The sequence below is a fragment of the Oncorhynchus mykiss genome, chromosome 28, assembly GCF_013265735.2.
Source record: "Oncorhynchus mykiss isolate Arlee chromosome 28, USDA_OmykA_1.1, whole genome shotgun sequence".
NCBI classification, from domain to species: Eukaryota; Metazoa; Chordata; class Actinopteri; order Salmoniformes; family Salmonidae; genus Oncorhynchus; species Oncorhynchus mykiss.
The window spans coordinates 20974066-20997500 of NC_048592.1; the positions used below are offsets into that span (position 1 = coordinate 20974066).

At 45.6% G+C, this 23435-nt stretch overlaps 1 protein-coding gene across 4 annotated transcripts in view; it reads left to right on the forward strand.

The window, feature by feature from the left end:
- The window catches only part of LOC110508723 (E3 ubiquitin-protein ligase RNF220), a 191776-nt gene that overhangs the window by 12902 nt on the left and 155439 nt on the right, over positions 1-23435 (forward strand). For all 4 annotated transcript variants that reach the window (XM_036967080.1, XM_036967079.1, XM_036967083.1 and 1 more), the window contains exon 2: positions 2059-2879. In XM_036967080.1, the coding sequence (XP_036822975.1) occupies positions 2231-2879 (649 nt within the window). In that variant the 5' untranslated portion in view covers positions 2059-2230. The remainder of the gene's footprint in view (positions 1-2058; positions 2880-23435) is intronic.

A 23435-nucleotide genomic window follows, 5' to 3' on the forward strand; every position in this document is an offset into this window, starting at 1 on the left:
TATGACAATATGGAAATATTCTATCTATGACGTTCAATAATAAAATGCAGATAAACCCTGTCAGTAAATATTTATGAGCTATTTTCAGTAGATTCTAACTGACATCTACTGTATATACATCTATTATAGGTTATTCCAATGTTCCAATGTTGTTCCAATGTCGTTCCAATGTTATTCCAATGATTGTTTATCATTAGTGATAAGGATAATAGATCTTCAGTTGAGATCACACTGATTCTCAACTTTGGCTGAACTTTTATTATTCAGTCTTATCATTTAAAAAGATGTAGTATATTATAAGACGAGCATGCAGTAATGAGATAGAAAACAGTTTAAGGCCTCCCTTCGGTGTCAGTTTCCCGACAACTCTGCGTGGTGTGGAGTGGAGCGGAGCAGAGGAGTGTGTGTGTGTGTCAGTGTGTGTCAGACTCCAGCCCAAAGGGCTGACTCAAGCGCCCTGGGAGCACAAGATTTGTTCCTGTAGCTCCCGCACCAGGCGACTTCGGCTCTGCTCCCTCGTCTGCTGGAGAAGAGAGAAATGATTAGCACATCGGTACAACACTCAGCCTACTTATGCTTTCGGCATAAGGGGATATCCTGTGTCCTTTTATTGAATTGTCAGTTTCACACGGAGTCCACAGCTCTGCACGCTGATGGTAACGATAATACAGCTCAAGTATCCAGGTATTTGTCACTGTGTTACCTGGCTGTCAACACCTACATGGAGTCATTGTTTAGAGGTTATCCCAGAGAAGAGATCTGATACGCAGGGAAGACTATGATGAAAGGGGGCATGGATAGGGCCTTTTGTTACAGATAGGGTATTGTTATTGGTACCATTTCAAGGTGCTTTTTCCTGGATAGATTAGGGGGAAAGACAGAGTGTAATGTGATGCTTGGGCGTCTGGCCAGACCGGAGCGCTGTAGTGTACTATAGTATAGTATAACCCATTTTCAACAGACATTCCCCTGACATCTACTGTATGGCTACGTCCCAAATGGCACCCTGTTCCCTATATAGTGCACTACTTTTGTCCAGAGCCCCATAGGGGCACCATGTAGGGAATAGGGCGCGGTTTGGGACGTAGCCTGTGTGGTAATGTAAATGTAATGTAAATAGATTATTTCGGAGAGAGGCTGTGTGTGCAGTGTGTCAAAGCTCAGATCAGGTTTTAAATTGATTTGAATGAGTGTTCAGGACAGCTGATGTATATAAAATATTTCTCAGCTAATTCCCGTGGAGAGTCTTTGATGTGGGCAGATATTCTGTGTGGCTTTGAAGAGCTATGTACATGATGCTGTAGGTTTGACCTTATCCACATAAATTGGTTCAACATTTGAGAGGATTTAGATAAATCAATGGTGAATGTATGATAGCATATCTAACTTCAACATTTTCTGTGTATGACATCAATGTAAAGGTACATGGAATATTATTTTAAAATATAGATTTATGAAGTAGATATGCATAAAATACTGAATTTGTAACTTCAGTTTTGTGGTTGATTTTAATAGATGATGGGCACTTCTTTTGAGCTCTTAAAATGTACACGTTATACCCATACATAGGACCACCTTCTAAGTACACTTTGGGATAAAAAAAATCACACACTTTGTTCAATCTGACCATTTAATCCTCCTGAGAGTCTCAGTCTGTTTCACTGCTCCAGAGGTCAAGAGGTTAAGTGCAGCTAATTTATTCATTCAGTCAAATTTCCTGGCTGTGCAGATGGCAGCCTGATATGATATCACTATCACAATCCCATTGGAGTAGGCAGCCTGGGGACCAGGGACGAGTGTTCACATGAGCAGGCCCAGCCTTATCAGATTGACGAGCCCTGCCCTTATCTGTGACAGACGGTTCTGGTCCAGCTGCAGGCAGGGGAGGGAGAGATGGAGAGATGGGGAAATAATCCGCTTAAATCGATGTGATCCAACCTCAGATCTCTCTCTGAGGGAAAGTTTGTGACTTCTTCAAAGAGGCTCTGTCATGTTATTTTTAATAGTTTTATGGCTGATGCTGAATGAAAACTTCGCTTCTTGTGTGTCCTGTTACAGACGGTGACCTGAGGAGGATGAACCCGCAGTGAGACTGGACCCTTCCGTGAGGACCCACCTTCCCCTGACCTGCGTGTCCAGAGCCGCCTCCCGCAGCCCGGACACCCCGCCCCACTCCTTCTTCTCTCAGCCCCTCCTCTGGGCCCAGGAACCCCACTCCTCAGGTACCAGGATGGACCTGCACCGGGCCGCTTTCAAGATGGAGTCGTCCTCTTACCTTCCCAACCCTCTGGCATCCCCGGCCCTGATGGTGCTGGCTTCCACCGCCGAGGCCAGCCGCGACGCCTCCATCCCCTGCCAGCAGCCCCGCCCCTTCGGCGTGCCTGTCTCCATGGGGGAGAAGGACATGCACCTGCCCTTCAACAACGGCTCCTACACCTTCGCCTCCATGTACCACCGTCAGGGAGCCGTTCCCGGGGGCTTCCCCAACCGGGACTTCCCCTCCTCCCTGCTGCACCTGCATCACCAGTTTGCCCCCCCAAACCTGGACTGCTCCCCCATCAGCATGCTGAACCACAGCGGGGTGGGGGCCTTCCGACCCTTCGCCTCCCCTCCAGACGACCGTGACGGGGCAGGGGGCTACCAGTCTGCCTTCACCCCAGCCAAGCGCCTCAAAGGCTGCCTGGATGCAGACGCCTCTCCCCACCTGCGCTACACGGACGCTGAGGGTAAAGAGTATGACTTTGGGGGGGGACAGATCCCCTCCAGCTCCCCAAGCGCCCTTAAGGCAGTGGAGGATGCTGGGAAAAAGATTTTTGCAGTGTCCGGCCTGTTGTCCGACCGCGAGACGTCATCGAGCCCAGAGGACCGCATCGAACGCTGTGAGTACATGTATCTGTATATTATGAAACATAAAACTCATGTAAAGGTAACCACTAATTCAACTATTAAATCATGCCTCACATACAATACGCTTTTGATATTAGTTTACAAGAAAAAAGGTACCTAAAAACAACACATACGGTGTGCTGTGTTGCTATAGAGACAGCAGCATCCATACGTTGCTATCTATGAAGTGCATTAAAGTACAGAGGGATGTTCAGGAAGTGAGCCCCACACACAGATGAACTCCACAGATTTGATTCATAAATTACATGGAAGTTTCTCTTGGGTAAGTGCAAGTGAAAGAATTTGGGAAAATATCAAATGATGCCAGGGCATGCTCAGAAGAATAAGTATGCTGCTGAGAGGGAGTCCAGTAATATAACTGGCAGTAATCCACCCTGTGAACCTTAACTCCAAAATACAGTAGCAGCCTGTGAAAACCAAAGACATTTCCATAGGCCCACTCAGCCTTAAACTCACTCACACACTGTCCTCCCCTCTCGCTGTGGTCTGTGGCGAACGCATACACACACGCTCATGTTTGAGCTCACGCGCTCACGCTCACACACACACACACACACACACACACACACACACACACACACACACACACACACACAATTCCCTCCCCGATTATGTTCTCTGTCACCCCTACAGTGCACAACACTGATTTTCTGGTCCCTTCTTCCTGCCTTCCCCCCATGTCCTTTCCTGTCCCTGTCTCACTCCAACTCCCACAAGCTCTGGGACATTAGCATTCTCCAATGAGCAGAGGCCATTTGGCTCACTGTTTTAATCTGATTACTTGGGAAGTGACTCGCAGCAAGATGGGGTACAGTCCTGTCATCAGCATTCATCATACCACTGCACTCACCCAGCCAGTGTGGCAAATGAACAGGGGATTACCCAGCTTTCCAAACTTTGGCAGGAGGCATGTCTCTAACAGGAGGGGGGATAACCCCCCACCCCCACCCTCTCTCTCTGCACAAGCACTAACAAGTCCTACACACGTCAACAGGATCCATCTGATCTTGTGACAGATTGGTGGGAGAGAGAGAGCGAGAGAGAGAGAAAGTGGGAGTCAGTCTCTCAGGAGAAAGAGACCGAGCCCTCATTATGGTGGCGGGTAATTGCACACTGAGAGTCGCTGTGCTTTCTCACTATCTTTCTCACTCTTCCTCTCCCTTTTCCTCTCTCTGTCTCTCTCATTGGGAGGGCTAGAGCGCGACAGGCGCACTGTGCATAAGGAGAGATCGAACCACCCTTGATCGAACACATGAGAGACAAGAGCGGCGAACTGAGACTGATCCGATAAAAACACCACCGGAGGAGCAGGGAGGGGGACACCCAGCAAGAAGAACGAGAGGGAGAGAGAAGGAGGGAAGAAGAGAGAGAGAGGGATGGAAAGAGAGAGAGAGATGAAAGAAATAGCATTTCTCATAAAGGATTACTTCTTATAGGAGTCTTGTTTAAGTCGCGTTGGTGTTTTTGAGATCCTGTAAACGTCAGCCCAGCTAATGCTGCCTGTGTTTCTGCTGGTCATGTAGAACCAGAGAGATGCATGTAGATTTCTAGCGTAGATAGAAGTGAAATAGATAGAATTACATGTCCTTCGTGTTGGGAATTGGGAAATTGCAAGGCTTATGGATCTTACCAATACCATCCAGATAAACTGCTATTGTGTGTTAAGCTGATATTGGTGTCATTTGATTAGAATACGGTCTGGTTCATCCTCACTGATATAGAGGAGATTAGGGTGGAAGGGGACCAGGGGACTAGGGGGGTTGGCATCCCCAGTGTAGAACAAGGCGGCATGGGCGTAGGGTATGGCGAGGACGGGGAAGGAGGAAATTATTTTGAGAGCTGGAAGCTGTTTTCTGTTTTGGAGTCTTGCCTAATTCGATTAAACCTGCACCCACCAAGGGCTCGAATGCAATTGAATTTCCAGCACTTTTATATAAGAGACTTAAATTGGGTTCTCTTGACTGTATACCTAGCTGCTTGCTGTCACTCCTGGAGCAGTGTCCCCTCAGTGTTAAACACGCCAAATCTCCCAGTACAGTCACTGGCACGTTTAAAAAACACTATGATGTAAATCATTACATCTCCACATAAAGAGCCCAACATGGCATTATAATATACACATATCACATTATAATATACACATATCACATTATAATATACACATATCACATTATAATATACACATATCACATTATAATATACGCATGGCACATTATAATATACGCATATCACATTATAATATACGCATATCACATTATAATATACACATGGCACATTATAATATACACATATCACATTATAATATACACATATCACATTATAATATACACATATCACATTATAATATACACATATCACATTATAATATACGCATGGCACATTATAATATACGCATTTCACATTATAATATACGCATATCACATTATAATATACACATATCACATTATAATATACACATATCACATTATAATATACACATATCACATTATAATATACGCATGGCACATTATAATATACGCATATCACATTATAATATACGCATATCATATTATAATATACGCATGGCACATTATAATAAACGCATATCACATTATAATATACGCATATCACATTATAATATACACATATCACATTATAATATACGCATATCACATTACAATATACGCATATCACATTATAATATACGCATATCACATTATAAGCTATTACATGTCAGTGTACTCATATTACAGATGTATCCCTCTGAAATCCTTGTATACTGTATAGTTTAAAAGGCACCCGGAGTCATTTGTCTGTTTAAAATTCACTTGAATATTTACAATGAAAGAATCACATGCAGAAGCTCAGTGAACACAGAATAACACTTGTTTGTTTGTGAGAGTGATTTTAAATGTGTGTATCTCTGTGTGTTTTGTGTGTGTGTCATTTATTGTCATGGATGTGTGTGTGTGTGTTTTGTGTGTGTGTAATTTATTGTCATGGATGTGTGTGTGTGTGTGTGTGTGTGTGTGTGTGTGTACACATCTCCCTCTGTGAGTGTGTGACAGCTGGAGCTTGTTTGTTTGTTTTCCCCCACCACACATTTGCACCGCAGATCTGAACATTGAACCTGACCCTGAGCAGCTAACCCACTTCCACATTTCCATTCCACAAAGCGCCCCAACAAGCCCGGCTTAGGGAGGAGAGATGGAAAGAGAGTGAAGAGACAGAGAGAGAGAGGGAAGGAAGGAAGTACTGTGCGTTTGTGTGTGTGTGTGTCTGTGTGTGTGTGTGTGTGTGTGTGTGTGTGTGTGTGTGTGTGTGTGTGTGTGTGTGTGTGTGTGTGTGTGTGTGTGTGTGTGTGTGTGTGTGTGTGTGTGTGTGTGTGTGTGTGTTTGTGTGTGTGCGTGTGTGTGTGTCTGTGTGTGTGTGTGTGTGTGTGTGTGTGTGTGTGTGTGTGTGTGCGTGTGTGTGTGTGAGCGAAAGAGAAAAGGGAGAGGAGAAGGTAGAGGGGCAAAAGTGAGATAAAAGGAGAGATAAAAGAAATTACAAAAAGGAGGAGGATGAGCAATTAGTGTGGTTTAGAGCTGAAACGCAGACCCCAGCTGCTTTCCTGAGCAGCTGAAATAAAGAGAAGAATCCTTAAGACAACAGAGTGCAGCCACGCAAGCTTCCTTCCTGACGTGACCGAGCTGTGAGCCGTACAGGCCTGTCTCCATAAATCCCCACTGATTTACGGGGTACTGGGTGCCTGGCAGGGCCACACTTAACCCCCACCACCCCGGTTGCTCAGGACTGGAGATAGCCGCTGACCGACCCACCTCCCAGTCAGTCAGAGGACAGGCCAGTCAGGCTAGGCGAGACATCCCACCTAATGTCTGTCTGTCTGGGAGAATCAGGATTCAGAATCAGGATTCAGAATCAGGATTCAATCTCTCCCACATTTAATTCAAGATCCCCAATCACAGAAGAGTTTTGGGTTTAGGTTACATTATTTTGTGATGATTATGAATATGAACAGCTAGGTTGTTAATATTCATAATGAGAATGTAGTTCTATCTCCATAACCATTTCTGTACCTTTCTGGTTGCCAGGCAGATCATTCAGTGGCGCCTTTAATGATTTGCTGGCCCTTACCTTTCCCTCTCCCTCTCTGTCATGATGATTGGTGCAGAGTTCCTGCCTTGTAGATCTGTCACCCAATGTGCAGTTATTCCAACGTTCTTCACATCCAGTGTTCAAAAGAGCAACGTACGCTGACAGCTGTTAAAACACACAGTGAGTCAGATGGGGATTTTTTTTCTTTCTTTCAAAGAGCAGATGTCATCAGTGTGGTTGTTATTCCCGGGGAAATGTTACAAACTTTGGGAAACGGTTGTAGGAAACGGAGACAATCACAGAAAGAGAGGGTCTTCAAGGATGAATGATGCTAGTGATGAATAAAATACATTAGATGCCTTTCTGAATAGAAATACCTTTATATTTGAATTACTGTAATGTTATGCTCGTGAATGTTTCGTTTAGTCACAACAACCCCTATTCATTCTTTCTGGCAGGTGAAGAGTTAAATAGCCAAGGAGGCAAACATTATCATCCCCACAAAAATCTACTCCCTCCACACTCTCTCTCTCTCCCTCTCTCCCAGCCTCTTGCTCTGCTGTCATCCCCTCTCCCTCCCTCCCATCTCCCTGTCACGGTCTAGTGGCGAGGTTAAGTTAAGTAAGAGTGTTCTAATAATTAGGCTGCGGCCCGGGTGCTCGTCTGTGCTTACCCAGATGTTAAAAGGCTTGTCCTCTCATTTTGCCTCTCTGTCAGTCCCCGTGCCCATCCCCCCGCCCCCTCTCTCTCTCTCTCTCTCGCTCTCTCTCTCTCTCTCTCTCTCTCTCACTCTCTCTCTCTTTCTCTCCCTTTACCCCCCACTGCCTCTCTATCTCTCTCTCTCTCCCTCGCTCTCTCTCTCTCTATCTCTCTCTCTCTCGCTCTCTCTCCCTCGCTCTCTCTCCCTCTCTTTCTCTCCCTTTACCCCCCCCCCCCCCCCCCACTCCCTCTCTATCTCTCTCTCTCTCTCAGCGGTAGACATTGGGTGGTTGTTGGCAGTAGACAGCAGGTGTCTACCCATCACAACACTGTGTTAAATAGAAGAGCACTGAGCTGTGCCATTGCTGCGGCGCGATGCAGATCAAGGATTAGCGCTTTCTGCCTGGGCTTTGTTGGCTTGGCCACTTGAATTGGACACAGATTGGTGGCAAGCCTCGATTATTGAAACGAGCTGCTGGATCCACTGTTAGGGAAATGAACGGGGGGAAATTAGATGAGCGGCGACATCCTCCTCCAAGGAACAGCTGGGCTCTCTGGACTAGTAAACAGCTACTCACATGAATCCGCTCTCAGCTAAAGGACGGGCTGTTAGAACACATTGAACACAAGCCTGCAACTTTTGATCTGCTTTCTCAGAGAGAGAGAGAGCTTGTTTCAGCTTCCGGCTATATGACAACATAAGTATCGATAGGAGAATGTAAAAACGAGCAGAGGCTTTATGTAGCTGGTAATATTGTGGTGGTTGTTTCCCCTGACAGTGGGCTGTGTTATTTTTGCTGCGTGTCTGTGTGTGTGTGTGTGTGCGTGCACGCCCATGTTATTTCTGCTGTGTCTGTGTGTGCAGCAGCACTATGGGGGGCCCAGTCTCCGTCCGTCTCCCAGGCCCCGGGTCAGCCACATTCCCATGGTCCGGATTTCAGCCCTGTGCTGATGTCACTCAGCCTCTATAAAACCCCAGTCTAACCAGCCCGCTGAGTCCAGTAGAACCTCCACAGCTGGCATGCAGTTCCGTTCCTCTGTTACCCAGGGGTCAGGCTTCCGGTCAGGCACCATGAAGGCAGAACACCCTGGAGGTCCACTCCTCCATTACCCCTCCTCCTTTTTTATTATACAGGTTTTCATTTGTAGTCTTAGGAAAAGGCGAATTGTCACTGACTGACTCACAGTGCCCAGAGCTGAAGGGTTTATTTCTCTAGAGAGCTGCCTTTCACAGCCTTCGGCCTGCCCAGGCTTATGCTGGTGTGTTGAAAGGTCTGTTCCCCCAGAGCACCCTTAAAGAGGCAGTGGCTGAAGCCGTGCTCCTGCTAACAGGTCCCCCACCCAGAGCAAAACAAGACAGACCCCCACGACAGCCGGCGTGTAGTCTTGTCTTTTATTCCCCCTTTCATCTTTCTTTTTCCTATGCTCCTCTCCCTTTCTCTTTCTACTCCCTCTTTTCCCCTCTTTCTCCTCCCTCCCTCTCTCCTCGCTAGGTCTGCCCCCCCCCCCCCCCCCCCCTTCTCGTCTCTGTAATCTAATCTTCTCACAGTTTGTGGATGCAGTCTTCTGTGACAGGCTTGTTTCCAAAAAGCCCACTTGGCAAAACGACACATATACGTTACGCCCTTAATTTTGAATAATTCATCGGCAAGTGATTGCCGCCTCTGAAGCGCTGCGGTGATGGCTGGTCACGGTGCATAAGAGAGGCTGCGTTTGGGATCGTTACCTGTTTTAGCGCACGGTTTCACAGTGTTGCAGAAGGGCTGTGCCACAATAACACCCTTTTTTAGGCCATTACCTCACAACCACATGACATGCACCTGTAGCTTTTGTTTTGGTGCTATTTAGTCTTCACTGAAAATACGCTAGTGTGCTTTTTCAGTAAGCAAATCAATCCAAAAAAAGAAAAGAACTTAAATGTTGAATTTGTTGGTGTTACAATGATTTACCAGGTAACTAAACAGGCATGTTTCAAACCGGCATTCCCTTGTTATTTACACCATGCTCCATCGAATGCAGAAACACTGTATTACCACGGTCTCATAAGCTCATCACAGAACCACCATGTCCAATCATATCTGCATGGTCCTTCACACCGACCCACAATGCACTGGTGCATTTGTGACGGGTGACGGCCATTAGGAAAGTGTTGCCGTTCTCCCTCTAGCTACCTTCATGTCACTCTTCCTCCATCCCAACCCTCCTCCCACTAGCCCCAATTAATTATTTATCAGCATGTATCATCTATTTACCTTTGTAATCCATCTGTCAGCAGGCCTATTGATTCAATCCTGCATTCTAATTGTGTGTCCTCTACTCGGCAGCTATCTCATATTCAAATCCAATAGCTGTCACCCACCCAGACTCCATCTGTATTAGTTTCCCAGCCTCTCTCTGTCCGTATCAGTGTTTTTTTAATCATTGGAGTCGTAGTAGCTATTCTAAGGTATTCTAAGGTATTCTAAGGTATTCTAAGGTATTCTTAAGGAAGTTGTTATTTCGCTACAGCTGCATCTCAGCTGTTTCTGCACAATAGCAATGAGAGATTTATTTTGAAGAAGTGAGTGAATATATGGCGTTTGGTAGAGAGTGAAACTGAGAAGTGGAACAGATGAGAGGATGAGTTTCAAACACGTAACATCTTTACTCTTCGTCTATTCTGTTTCAGTTCTTCATTTCGTCTTTTTTTATTTCCCGATGTCCCTTTTCCCCTCCTCCTGTTTGGCCCTGTCGGTGTGCTCCTCAGAATGACTGGTACGCCCAGGGCAGTGGCCCTGTCGGTGTGCTCCTCAGAATGACTGGTACCACCAGGGCAGTGGCCCTGTCGGTGTGCTCCTCAGAATGACTGGTACGCCCAGGGCAGTGGGCCTGTCGGTGTGCTCCTCAGAATGACTGGTACGCCCAGGGCAGTGGGCCTGTTGTTAGTTCTGTTGACATTGAGGTGTCAGATAGATAAAGGAGGTGTAGCAGGCTGTCTGTCTCTCTGCTGAGGTGTGTGTTTCCTGGGAGGGGAAGCTGAGAGACGGTAGACCGCACAGTACCGCACCACAATACTCAACCACAACACACCACACTACACCAGACCGTACCGTACCGCACATCTCTACACCAGCCCGTACCACACTATACCAGACCACACCACACCACACCACACTACACCAGATCACACAACACCACACTACACCAGACCACACCACATCACACTACGCCAGACCGTACCACACTACACCAGACCACACCACACTACACCAGACCAGACCACACCACACTACACCAGACCACACCACACTACACCAGACCACACCACACTACACCAGACCACACTACACCAGACCACACCACACTACACTATACTACACCGTACCACACCACACTACACCAGACCACATCACACTACACACTACACTGTCCGTATCCAGGCATCTGAAGCCTTCGCTTTTGTACACCAGTAAATAGTAAATAGTTTTATACACCAGTAAATAGTAGATAGTTTTATACACCAGTAAATAGTAAATAGTTTTATACACCAGTAAATAGTAAATAGTTTTATACACCAGTAAATAGTAAATAGTTTTGTACACCAGTAAATAGTAAATAGTTTTATACACCAGTAAATAGTAAATAGTTTTATACACCAGTAAATAGTAAATAGTTTTATACACCAGTAAATAGTAAATAGTTTTATACACCAGTAAATAGTAAATAGTTTTATACACCAGTAAATAGTAAATAGTTTTATACAATAGTAAATGGCTCATACTGTTGTTGTCAGTTGTCTTCTAACTAGACTTTTGACATAATTGAATACGGTAGCAGAGTGGAGATAAGTGTGTGTGTGTGTGTGTGTGTGTGTGTCTGTAGGGTCTATATATGCACGTCGGTATAAATGCAAGCTTATTGCTTATTCGATGCCCTCCTCCTCCTCCTCTTCTTCCTCTTCCCCTTCATAGTCTCCTGTTATAATAACAGGCCATGTGTGAGAGCCCAGCACCAGGAAACGTGCAAATGCAGCAATCAGTAAACACTCACTGAGCTAATGACATCAATCAATGGCCTTTTAAAACAGCAGTTTGATAATTACAATCATCAATGCTCCCTGCAGTATTCATTACCAACTAGCAAGCACTGATCTCAATAGGGCTCTCCTTTCATCTCTGGCTTTCTCTCTCGTTTACTCATCGCTTCATTGATAAAGCTTAATAGAGATGTTTTTATCTGGATCAATTTTAGAATTATCGTGTTTTGTAATATTAAGATTAAGAGTATTATCTATTTCGACTCCAGTTTAGTTTAAAAAAATGCTAAACCCGCTGTTCAGTTTGTGTTTGCATTTTTTATCTAACATTAAGTTATGATGAGAAGGATAGCTTAACCCCAATGTAATATGTAGTCTTCAGTACATTTTGGTCTGTTTCCAGGAATAGAAATTGAAACTGTTATTCCTTTTAAACAACCTCTGTTTAATGTTTTGGTAAGAACTGATATAGGGCCTACTGTAATACATTAACACATCTTAGGAACTCAAAGTGTGAGACAGAATGCACTTTCTCTTTCATTATGATGGTTTAGCCAAAGTTATTCCACAGCTGTAGAAAATCTATTTAATTCTCCACATGTCTCTCCGTGGTGTCAGAAGTAGGCGACAAGGTCCTTGTGTTTCATCTTGTGCAGTGATCAGTGATTACGTTGTCTCGTCCCGCCCTCTTTGAGAGCCGTGATGCTTGTCGTCACGGCTACGGTGGGGGAAATTGCGCTGAAGTTTATTCCTGTGACACATCAAAGGGAAACAGCGGCCGTTTAACTACCCCTCTCAGTGTGGGGTCCACAATCGTCTTAACCGGTGTCGTCGTCCCCCCTCGCCCCAACCACCCCAACCATCAAAGATCTAAACTTCGGCCGCTCCTCAATCGATGGTTTTCATCACATTTGGCCGTTTGTACCAGCCAAACAGAGACAATTCTGAGATATACAGATCAAACTTGTTGCTGTTGAAAATGACAGCTGAAAGTGGTGAGGGGTCTGATCTGGGATGGACTGAGCAATAAGCTTACATTTATACCTCTCTTCTCTTTGTAGACTGGACTTGTGGCTGACTGTGGCTGGGTCTGGGGTACAGCTAGCTAGCTGTCTGAGTTAAGCCTCGTTTCACACCTGCCGCGGTGTAATCCTTTAGTCATGTCAGACTGCAGTAGGTTCCTTTAGTCATGTCAGACTGCAGTAGGCTCCTTTAGTGATGTCAGACTGCAGTAGGCTCCTTTAGTCATGTCAGACTGCAGTAGGTTCCTTTAGTAATGTCATACTGCAGTAGGTTATTTTAGTCATGTCAGACTGCAGTAGGTTCCTTTAGTCATGTCAGATTGCAGTAGGTTCCTTTAGTCATGTCAGACTGCAGTAGGTTCCTTTAGTGATGTCAGACTGCAGTAGGTTCCTTTAGTAATGGCAGACTGCAGTAGGCTCCTTTAGTCATGTCAGACTGCAGTAGACTATTTTAGTGATGTCAGACTGCAGTAGACTCTTTTAGTGATGTCAGACTGCAGTAGGCTCCTTTAGTCATGTCAGACTGCAGTAGGTTCCTTTAGTGATGTCAGACTGCAGTAGGCTCCTTTAGTGATGTCAGACTGCAGTAGGCTCCTTTAGTGATGTCAGACTGCAGTAGGTTCCTTTAGTCATGTCAGACTGCAGTAGGTTCCTTTAGTCATGTCAGACTGCAGTAGGCTCCTTTAGTAATCTCAGACTGCAGTAGGCTCCTTTAGTAATGTCAGACTGCAGTAGGCTCCTTTAGTCATGTCAGACTGCAGTAGGTTCCTTTAGTAATGTCAGACTGCAGTAGGCTCCTTTAGTCATGTCAGACTGCGGTAGGTTCCTTTAGTAATGTCAGACTGCAGTAGGCTCCTTTAGTCATGTCAGACTGCAGTAGGCTCCTTTAGTGATGTCAGACTGCAGTAGACTCCTTTAGTGATGTCAGACTGCAGTAGACTCCTTTAGTGATGTCAGACTGCAGTAGACTCCTTTAGTGATGTCAGACTGCAGTAGGCTCTTTTAGTGATGTCAGACTGCATTAGGCTCCTTTAGGGATGTCAGACTGCAGTAGGCTCCTTTAGTGATGTCAGACTGCAGTAGGCTCCTTTAGTGATGTCAGACTGCAGTAGACTCCTTTAGTCATGTCAGACTGTAGTAGGCTCCTTTAGTGATGTCAGACTGCATTAGGCTCCTTTAGGGATGTCAGACTGCAGTAGGCTCCTTTAGTGATGTCAGACTGCAGTAGGCTCCTTTAGTGATGTCAAACTGCAGTAGGCTCCTTTAGTCATGTCAGACTGCAGTAGGCTCCTTTAGTCATGTCAGACTGCAGTAGGCTCCTTTAGTCATGTCAGACTGCAGTAGGTTCCTTTAGTGATGTCAGACTGCAGTAGACTCCTTTAGTGATGTCAGACTGCAGTAGGCTCCTTTAGTGATGTCAGACTGCATTAGGCTCCTTTAGTGATGTCAGACTGCAGTAGACTCTTTTAGTGATGTCAGACTGCAGTAGGCTCTTTTAGTCATTTCAGACTGCAGTAGACTCCTTTAGTCATGTCAGACTGCAGTAGGCAATTTTAGTCATGTCAGACTGCAGTAGGTTCCTTTAGTGATGTCAGACTGCAGAAGATCCTTTAGTGATGTCAGACTGCAGTAGGCTCCTTTAGTGATGTCAGACTGCAGTAGGCTCCTTTAGTGATGTCAGACTGCAGTAGACTCCTTTAGTGATGTCAGACTGCAGTAGACTCCTTTATTGATGTCAGACTGCAGTAGGCTATTTGAGTCATGTCAGACTGCAGTAGGCTCCTTTAGTGATGTCAGACTGCAGTAGGCTCCGGCAGTCATGGTGCTCTGCGGGTTCCATTTCAATGTGGGCTGTCTAATATCGCACCCCCGCGGCAAAATGCTTGGAATTCTGCCCTCCTGGAGGGGGGGGGGGGGGCTAAGGGGAGCAAAAGAGAGCAAATCTGTCACTTCTCCCAAAGCAGCCACCCCTCTGACCTCCATTCAAAGATATATTGATTTTCCAGTGCTCTCTCCAAAGGGTGTGTGTGGGTGTGTGTAGTGGGGGGAGAAGGAGCATCAGGCGCAACACAGTATGGCTCCTTTTCTCTACAAGTTAAACACAGATCCCTAGCTACCTGGAAATCAAATCAAAAATGTGTAAAATACTGTACAGACATCACGGCAGCAACATCTATGAATGTGTCTCCGTGTTTGTACCAGTAGTGTGTGTGTGTGTGTGTGTGTGTGTGTGTGTGTGTGTGTGTGTGTGCGTGCGTGCGTGCGTGCGTGTGTGTTTGAGTAGGGAGCCAGTGTTTAATCCGTTTCTGGCATAGGGTGTTGTCTTGTTGGTCTCAGACAAGCTGATCCAAGCTCTCAGTTCAGAACTCCCTCTAGTTCTCTTTACTGGAATCCCTCCGATAGCCGGGCTGCACGGAGCCGCCTGAGGAAATCCAAGGATCCTTCAGAAGAAACAAAGCTAGCGTGTACAAACAAACAGAGCCAAGGGGAGAGCAGTCCCAGATCCCAGCATCTCTCTCTCACTACTCCTGCCTTATTGGTCCTAAGTCCTCTCTGTGAGCCTGGACAGGGGCAGTGTAGCAGTGGGAGAGAGACTTGTCTTGGAGAGGATACTGTTTGTTCAGTAAACCCTGCCAAACCTGCCACCAATGACTCACAAAGTTTTGGAAAATAGTTTCAACGTTACAGTTTGTTTCCTTTAGATGTTTTTAGATCCCGTTCAATGATGCAAAGAAGAATGTAAGGATTTGATGATTGACTTGCCAAAAGAGAGTGGTTTGAGTCTTTTCCATGCACACTGCATTCGTTTTCGGGGAATTTACAAATCAAACTGTTATCGTTGGTCGTTGATATTGTGAAGGCTCGTGCATAAACATCATATAAATACCAAGATTGCCTCGTCACTTTTACCCCTACCTACATGTACATATTACCTTGACTACCTCGTACCCCTGCACATTGACTCCTTACTGGCACTCCTTGTATACAGCCTCGTTATTGTTTTTATTGTGTCACTATTTCCTTTTTTATTGATATTTTTCTTACTTTTTAACATAGTTGGGAAAGGGCTCGTAAGTAAGCATTTCACTGTAAAGTCAACACCTGTTGTATTCTGCACGTGACAAACACAATTTGACTTGACTATAATACCACGTTTTTCTTCAGAGGGAGTGTAGCTACAGTTAGATCCTAAAGCTGCAGCCCACAGTGTGTCGTCCAACAGTTGTAAAACAATATTCACATAAAAAAAAAGACTCTGACTTTGCAGCAATGTCACAGCAACAAACAGGTATTATGAGCTGTGGAGAGAAGAGGTCAGATGTCCACTGGGACGTGACCTGACATGGCAGCGTGGTGCGAGGTCTTTGGTATCCTTGGTAATGGTTGACCGCTGGGGCTGCTGGGGCAGGGCTGGACACGCCGGGTCGTCTTGGACATGGGCGGTACACAGATAGCGGAGTGCATGCTGGGTACTGGTCCTGCTGGGTTGTGGCCCACTGAGCTCTAGTTAAATGACGCCTGCTCAGACCAGGTAATGATGATCCGAATGGGACCTGAGGACACACTGGGGTATTTCCTGAAGACGGGGAAACAGCTGAGAAGATGAAAGTACATTTGAAAGTGAAATAGGTTTAAAAGTGTGAAGTGAGATACTAGTGGACTAGTTTGAGTGTGGACACTGGTGTGTGTGTGTTTTACAGTCGAGTGTGTGTGTTTGTGTATATTTGTGTGTGTGTGTGTGTTGGTAATGCTTGTAGCATTCAGGCCCCTCCCTCCCTCCGTCAGACCTGTCATCACGGCCTTAATAATATTCCATCGATACGACCAGCGACATGGTCTGGCTGTCTCGTTTTGGGTGTCCTGCAGCAGGCATCCATCATCCAGCCGGCAGAGCCCTCCAGGCTGTCAATAACCCCACAGAATGCTAATGGTGGCATTTAACCACTGCCTGACAAATTAACCAAGGCCACACAACAAGGGTTAAATATTCATCATCCATTCCAAGGCTCCCTAACTGGCCTGGCTACACAGCTGCTTACCTGGCTGTATAGGCTAAGCATGGAGCTGGACCATGGATCTCATAGATATATACACCACATGACCAAAAGTATGTGGACACCTGCTCGTCGAACATGTCATTCCAAAAGCATGGGCATTGATATGGAGTTGGTCCCCCTTTTGCTGCTATAACATCCTCCACTCTTCTGAGAAGGCTTTTTTTCTAGATGTTGGAACGTTACTGTGGGGACTTGCTTCCATTCAGCCACAAGAGCATTAATGAGGTTGGGCACTGATGTTGAGCGAGTAACCAGGCTCGCAGACGGCGTTCCAATTCACCCCAATGGTGTTCAATGTGGTTGAGGTCAGGACTCTGTGCAGGCCAGTCAAGATCTTCCACACCAATCTCTAAAAAAACATTTCTGTGTGGAAAGGAAAAGGTATTTTCCAAACTGTTGCCACAAAGTTGGAAGCACAAAATCGTCTAAAATGTTATTGTATGCTGTATAATTAAGATTTCCATTCACTGGAACAAAGGGGCCTAGCCTGTACCATGAAAAACAGCCCCAGACCATTATTCCCCCTCCACCAAACTTTACAGTTGGCATTATGCATTAGTATTCTCCTGGCATCCGCCAAACCCAGATTCGTCCATTGGACAGCCAGATGGTGAAGCGTGATTCATCACTCCAGAGAACGTGTTTTCACTGCTCATGAATCGAATGGCGGCAAGCTTTACATCACTCTAGCTGACTCTTGGCATTGTGCAAGGTGAACTTGGGCTTGTATGCGGCTGCTCAGCCGTGGAAACCCATTTCATGAAGCTCCCGACCTACAGTTCTTGTGCTGATGTTGCTTCCAGAGGCAGTTTGGAACTCAGTAGTGAGTGTTGCAACCGAGGATAGACAATTTTTACACGCTACACGCTACAGCACTCGGCGGTCCCTGTGTGCTTGTGTGGCCTACCACTTCGTGGCTGAGCTGTTGTTGCTCCTACATGTTTCCACTTCACAATAGCAGCACTTACAGTTGACCGGGGCAACTTGTTGGAAAGGTGGCATCCTTTTGAAAGTCACTGAGCTCTTCAGTAAGGTTATTCTACTGCCAATGTTTGTCTATGGAGATTGCGTGGCTGTGTGCTCGATTTTATACACCTGTCAGCAACGGGTGTGGCTGAAATAGCCAAATCCACTCATTTGAAAGGGTGTCCACATACTTTTGTATGTATAGTGTAAACCTGTCATAAACCTAGAATGTCTAGAATGTGTTCTCTATGTTCTATTTAATTATATGACGAATACCTTTAAAGTCAACCCACAGAGAGAGTGGATACCGGCCCCCCAGCTTGCCATTATTCACTGGACCCTAGAATAATATATGTTAGCATGTTAGAGAGAGTTAGTGAATAGTGATGATACATAGGCATGGTGCATTGTCCCAGTGTGCACCTTTAAGGATGGTCATGCAGTGGGTTTAAAGGGGGATTATGCTCATGCACACACAGGGTTAGAGGAGCTGATCGCGTCCCCCTCCTCCTCCTCCTCTCCCCTCTCTCTGATCACAGATGGCAATGTGTGGTGTTCTAGTCTCAGGAGGGAGATGGTTGGTTACGATGAAAGCCCCCAGCCAATACCCCCACCCCTTCCCTCCACACCACCTCCCTCTCTGGACTGGTCCATGGCTAGGTCGAAGGTAGGATCACGGCTGGAGCAGCAGGCAGTAAGTGTGTCTGCCACATGAAAACCTGCCTCGGCCTCCACTGTCCTCCCCTCCTCATAGCTAGGCCGACCAGCAGCCCAGCTCTCCTGCCCCCTCTTTTTTCCCTTTCTCTCTCTCTCTCTCCCTCCCTTTCTCTTTCGTATTCAGCCTGTCCATCAGTGGCCTTATAAATAATTCATTGCACTTTCCCTGATGCCTTGTCACCTTGCCTTCTTATTCGCCACCTTGTCTCCTTCCTCTCACTTCCCCTCCTCTGTTCTCACTGCAGCGGAACACCCCAGGAGCCCGCTTGTCCGGGACCACACACTCTCTCATCCTCACCCCCCTCTCACCCCCTCTCTGCCCCCTCCTCCTCCTCTTCTTCTCCTTTTCTAGACTCCTGTCTCAGTCAATGGTCATTGAGTCAGATACGGGGGTCCTGGTGGGCTCCATTTGTAGTGTGCTGTGTTTGTGGCTGGTAATTAATAGCATGCCCTTTTAACTGGCCAATTCCTTTAAGATTCAAGTTGTTTTCTACCAAGGGCTCTGGAATGGGAGGGAGGCAACGGCTTTTTGTTTTATCTCCACATTCCTTATCATATTGTGACTTCCTGTTCAGTAGGTAGGTGTTGTGTATAGATCAGCTTTAAGAGCTTGTTTCTTTTAGATTCTCTTCTCGGCTGCCTGTAGAGAGGGAGAGTTCGAGTTGTCTTTTCATTTTTACTTCTCAGATGTTGAGGAAACCACTTGATTTAATGCAATGCTCTCCATAGATGAAGGAAAAACGAATGTCATTGTCCTGTGGAGAGCCTTGTGGCTACCGGTCTGTGCAGCGCTCTCTGCAGACATGCAGGCATACCCACCAACCTGCAGCAGGCTGGAGAAATGGAGGGAGGAAAAGGAGTTGTTCCCCCACTAATTTCACTGAGCATAACCACAGACTTCCTAAACAGTCTCCTCTCCTCGCTCCTCACGTCTCCTCTTGTCCTCCCAAGGGGCAACTCTCAGCAAGAGAACATCGGAAAACACTGAAAGCAAAGCAATCGGAGAGCTGTAAGCTTGTCACTAATCCAACTCTTCTCTCAACAATTGAACACTGAATTAGGATTAGAATTAGTTTACAATCTTACTTCTTCTAATTACCAAAATTAAAGCTTGCATTGCAACCCATTAGTCATATGAATTTAGATGAATACTAGTTAGGAAGTGTAATGATGAATTGCCTCTGGTTCCCTCTGTAGAGTTTAGTGTAGTGAGAAATGGATTGTGGGCGTCGGAGGGCTGTGTGTTGGCTGATGCAATAGGGCAGGCTGTGGAGCACTTGGGCAGAACTCCTGGGACATTGAGATGCAACACAGGAAGATCGGTGTGTGTGTGTGTGTGTGTGTGTGTGTGTGTGTGTGTGTGTGTGTGTGTGTGTGTGTGTGTGTGTGTGTGTGTGTGTGTGTGTGTGTGTGTGTGTGTGTGTGTGTGTGTGTGTGTGTGTGTGTGTATGTGTGTGCGGGAGAGAGAGAGAGAGAGAGAGAGAGAGATGGGACGGCCCATACTCTGAGATGCATACAGTAAACAGGCTGTGTGCGTCCACCAAGCCCTCGTCGGCTCCGCAACCTCAGATGGGGCTGTCTGCGGCATTCACCTCAATCCCGGCAATTAATGCGTTTTAAAAAATGTCCCCTCCACTTTCGCTGCCAGCCACACAACTGCTATTCTTTATTCAGCTGAGGCCCTGCTCGGTTAGTGGAAAATCAGCAGCGGCGCCCCGGCCCATAAGAGGCAGATCAATCAGGGAGCTGGGTGATGAATTAGACTGGTATCAGCAGGATGGAGGGAGGATGCCACACTGATGCTGCTGCTGTCCTGGCCTGGGGAGCAGGGAGCTGACACCACACAGACACAGCCTGAGTTGTCCTACAATTCTCTGATATCAAATACAAAATCCTGTCAAAACAAGTTGTAGGCCATGTGAATGGAGAATGTCCACAAGAGGCCAAACTGAGCATTTGTATAATGGTCTAGCAAAACAGAACTACAACAACGGTAGCAAACCTATTTATTTGATAGCATCCACATGGGAGAGATACATGATATGGGACATTCATTTGTAGAACACGTCTTGTGATAGTCTAGCTTCAAGGATGAGTTAATGATATACAGTATGAGGCCTTCGTTTTTACAGGGTAGAAAATAGACAACCCAGCAAACCTTGAACATTCCCAGAACATTAGCTAAGATTCCTATTAAGTCCTACTTAGGGTTATATCTAACATTAGGATGATAAAATCATTTGGGGGGAGGAAATATCCTTGGAATGTTCTCCTAACATTCACTAAAATGTTGTGCACAACATCTGTATCAACCACCACAGAACATTCCCCTAAAGATCTCATTAGGTTTCCGGGTAATGTAATAATATGATGTACTAGTAATGTTTTTCCAGCAAACCAAAATTGGTTCTGTGAAAGTTCCCAGAACATTCGTTAGGTTGCAGAAAATGTTCTCATAACACAAAAACTGTCCTGTCGTGGTGGTGATTATACAACATTTGAATAAAACATTTGCCTGATGTTGCAGGAATGTCCCCAGAACACATTTAGTCGGTTCTTTAAAGGTTCTCAGAGTGTTTCATTAGGTTGTGCGAACAGACTGGTGGGAACATTGTGGGGACATCACAAAAGATATGTTCCCACAACACAAAAATGGTCCAGTTGTGCGAATGATTCTACAATGTTTATTAAAGGGGTGCAGCGAGCATTCACCTGATGTTACAAGAATATTCCTAGAACACATTTTGTCTGCTCTTTAAAGTTTCCCAGAATGTTTTATTAGGTTGTGGGAACAGTCTGGTGGGAACATAGAGACATGTTCCCAAAACACAAAAACTGTCCAGTTGTGCTGATTATTACAATGTTTCTATTAGGTTGCGTAAAACATTCTTCTGATGTTGAAAGAACATTCCCAGAACACCTTTTTATGTTCTTTAAAAGTTCCTAAATCATCTCTTTATTTTTGTGGGAACATTGTGGGGATATGACAAGAGATAGGTTCCCAAAACACTAAAACCGTCCAGGTGTGCTGACATTCTGATAATGTTTGTATCAGGGTGCACAAAACATTAATTTGATGTTGCAAGAATGTTGACAGAACAGCCTTTCTGAGTTCTTTAAAGGTTCCCAGAACATTCCATTAGGTTTTGGGAACAGTGTGGGTACATTACAAAAGATAGGTTTGTGAAACACAAAATAGGCTCAGTTGTGATGACATTCATACAATGTCTAAGATGGTTGCACAGGACATTCCCTCAATGTTGTATGAATGTTGACAGAACACTTGGTCTAAGTTCATTAAGTTATGGGAGTTGTCTGGGATGTTGTCAAATTCCCACAATGTTCCACAACCTAAGTAAACATTCTGGTAACATCCGGTAAATATTCTTTGCACCATAAAATAAACATTGTAGAATCATCCACACAACTGGACAGTTTTTGTGTTTTGGGAACATGTCTTTTGTCCCCTCAATGTTTGCACCAGACTGTTCCTACAACCTAATGAAACATTCTGAGAACCTTTAACAAACAGATTAAATGTGTTCTTGGAACGTTCTTGGAACATCAGGTGAATGTTTTATTCAAACATTCCCACAATCATCAGCACGACTGGACCGTTTTTGTGTTATGAGAACATTTAACCAATGTTCTGGGAACTTTCACAGAATCAATTTTGGTTTGCTGGGAAGAGACATAAAATGAGGGAGAAACAATATTTACACTAGTTTTATTATAAGTCACGAGAGGATTCAAAACCTTCTGAATGAAAAAGATATATCATATTTTAGGTTTGAATAGGAGTCTTTGTATCGCAGAGGGGAAATTGTTTTACAAAATGTTAGACAGGCTGTGAGGAATGTCGTGACATGGCCCCAAAGGCCCTCGGGTTAGCAGGGGGCATGTGGCACTATCTGTCCCAAGTCACCTTGTATTGCTGTTACTAAGCCCTTGTTGGCTCCACCAACAGCCCTGTATAGGTTGTATGTAGAGAAACTGAGCTCCCAATACTGTACGAACCAGATACATTCACAGCCCCCCTCTCTCTCTCTCTCATTATCCCACTCTCTCTCTATTCGGCACTCAGCTTGTGTAATAAATTCATTGTAACGATGACAGCTTCGTTACTAGGCCGCCTGCCTTGTTTTGGTGTAATTCAAACGACAGCTTTAGGACTTTTTTTTATTTAAGACGTCCTGTAATTACATGGGTTTTAGCATATGTAGGGAGAGAGATATGATTCATTTGCAGAGCGACTAGGGAGCCCGGGTGAGAGGGAGATAAAGCACGACTGAGGCATGAGAAAGAAGGAGCGCGAGCGGGGAAAAGAGCGAGGGAGAGGAGAGATATGGTTTGGCAAATAAAAGAGGAGCGCCGTGTTGCTACAAACTGTTCCCCTTATTATGCCTCATTAAAGTGCGGGACGAGATAAGGCTACACGAGGCCATGAATAAGATCTACGGTCTCACTGTTCTGTTAGCAGGCAGAGCAATGGGAGTTGATACTGCCTGGGAGCCGTGAGGGGCTCTTTGTGAGCCGCTGCTAAAATAATGTCTCCTTTTCTCCAGCGCTGACCCCGTGGAGGGGCCTGAGCGATAGCAGATAGCGGAGAGCCCCCCTGCGCTAATTAGGGGAGCTTTTAACGAGGACAAAAAGATGTGTAGCGCCGGGGAAACTGACAGGGCCCGTTAATCCAGCTCTATTGTCAGCGCAACAGGGAAGCCATGTTGGACAATCACCCTGGGAGACTAGTCATCAATCCAATACAGGCCCCGTTAGCTTACCTTCCTTCTCTGCCCTAGCATGCACGTGCACGCACACAAGCACATATACACACACACACACACACACACACACACAAGCACACAAACACACACACACACACACAAGCATGTACACACACACACACACACACACAAACACACACACACACACACACACACAAGCATGTACACACACACACACACACACACACAC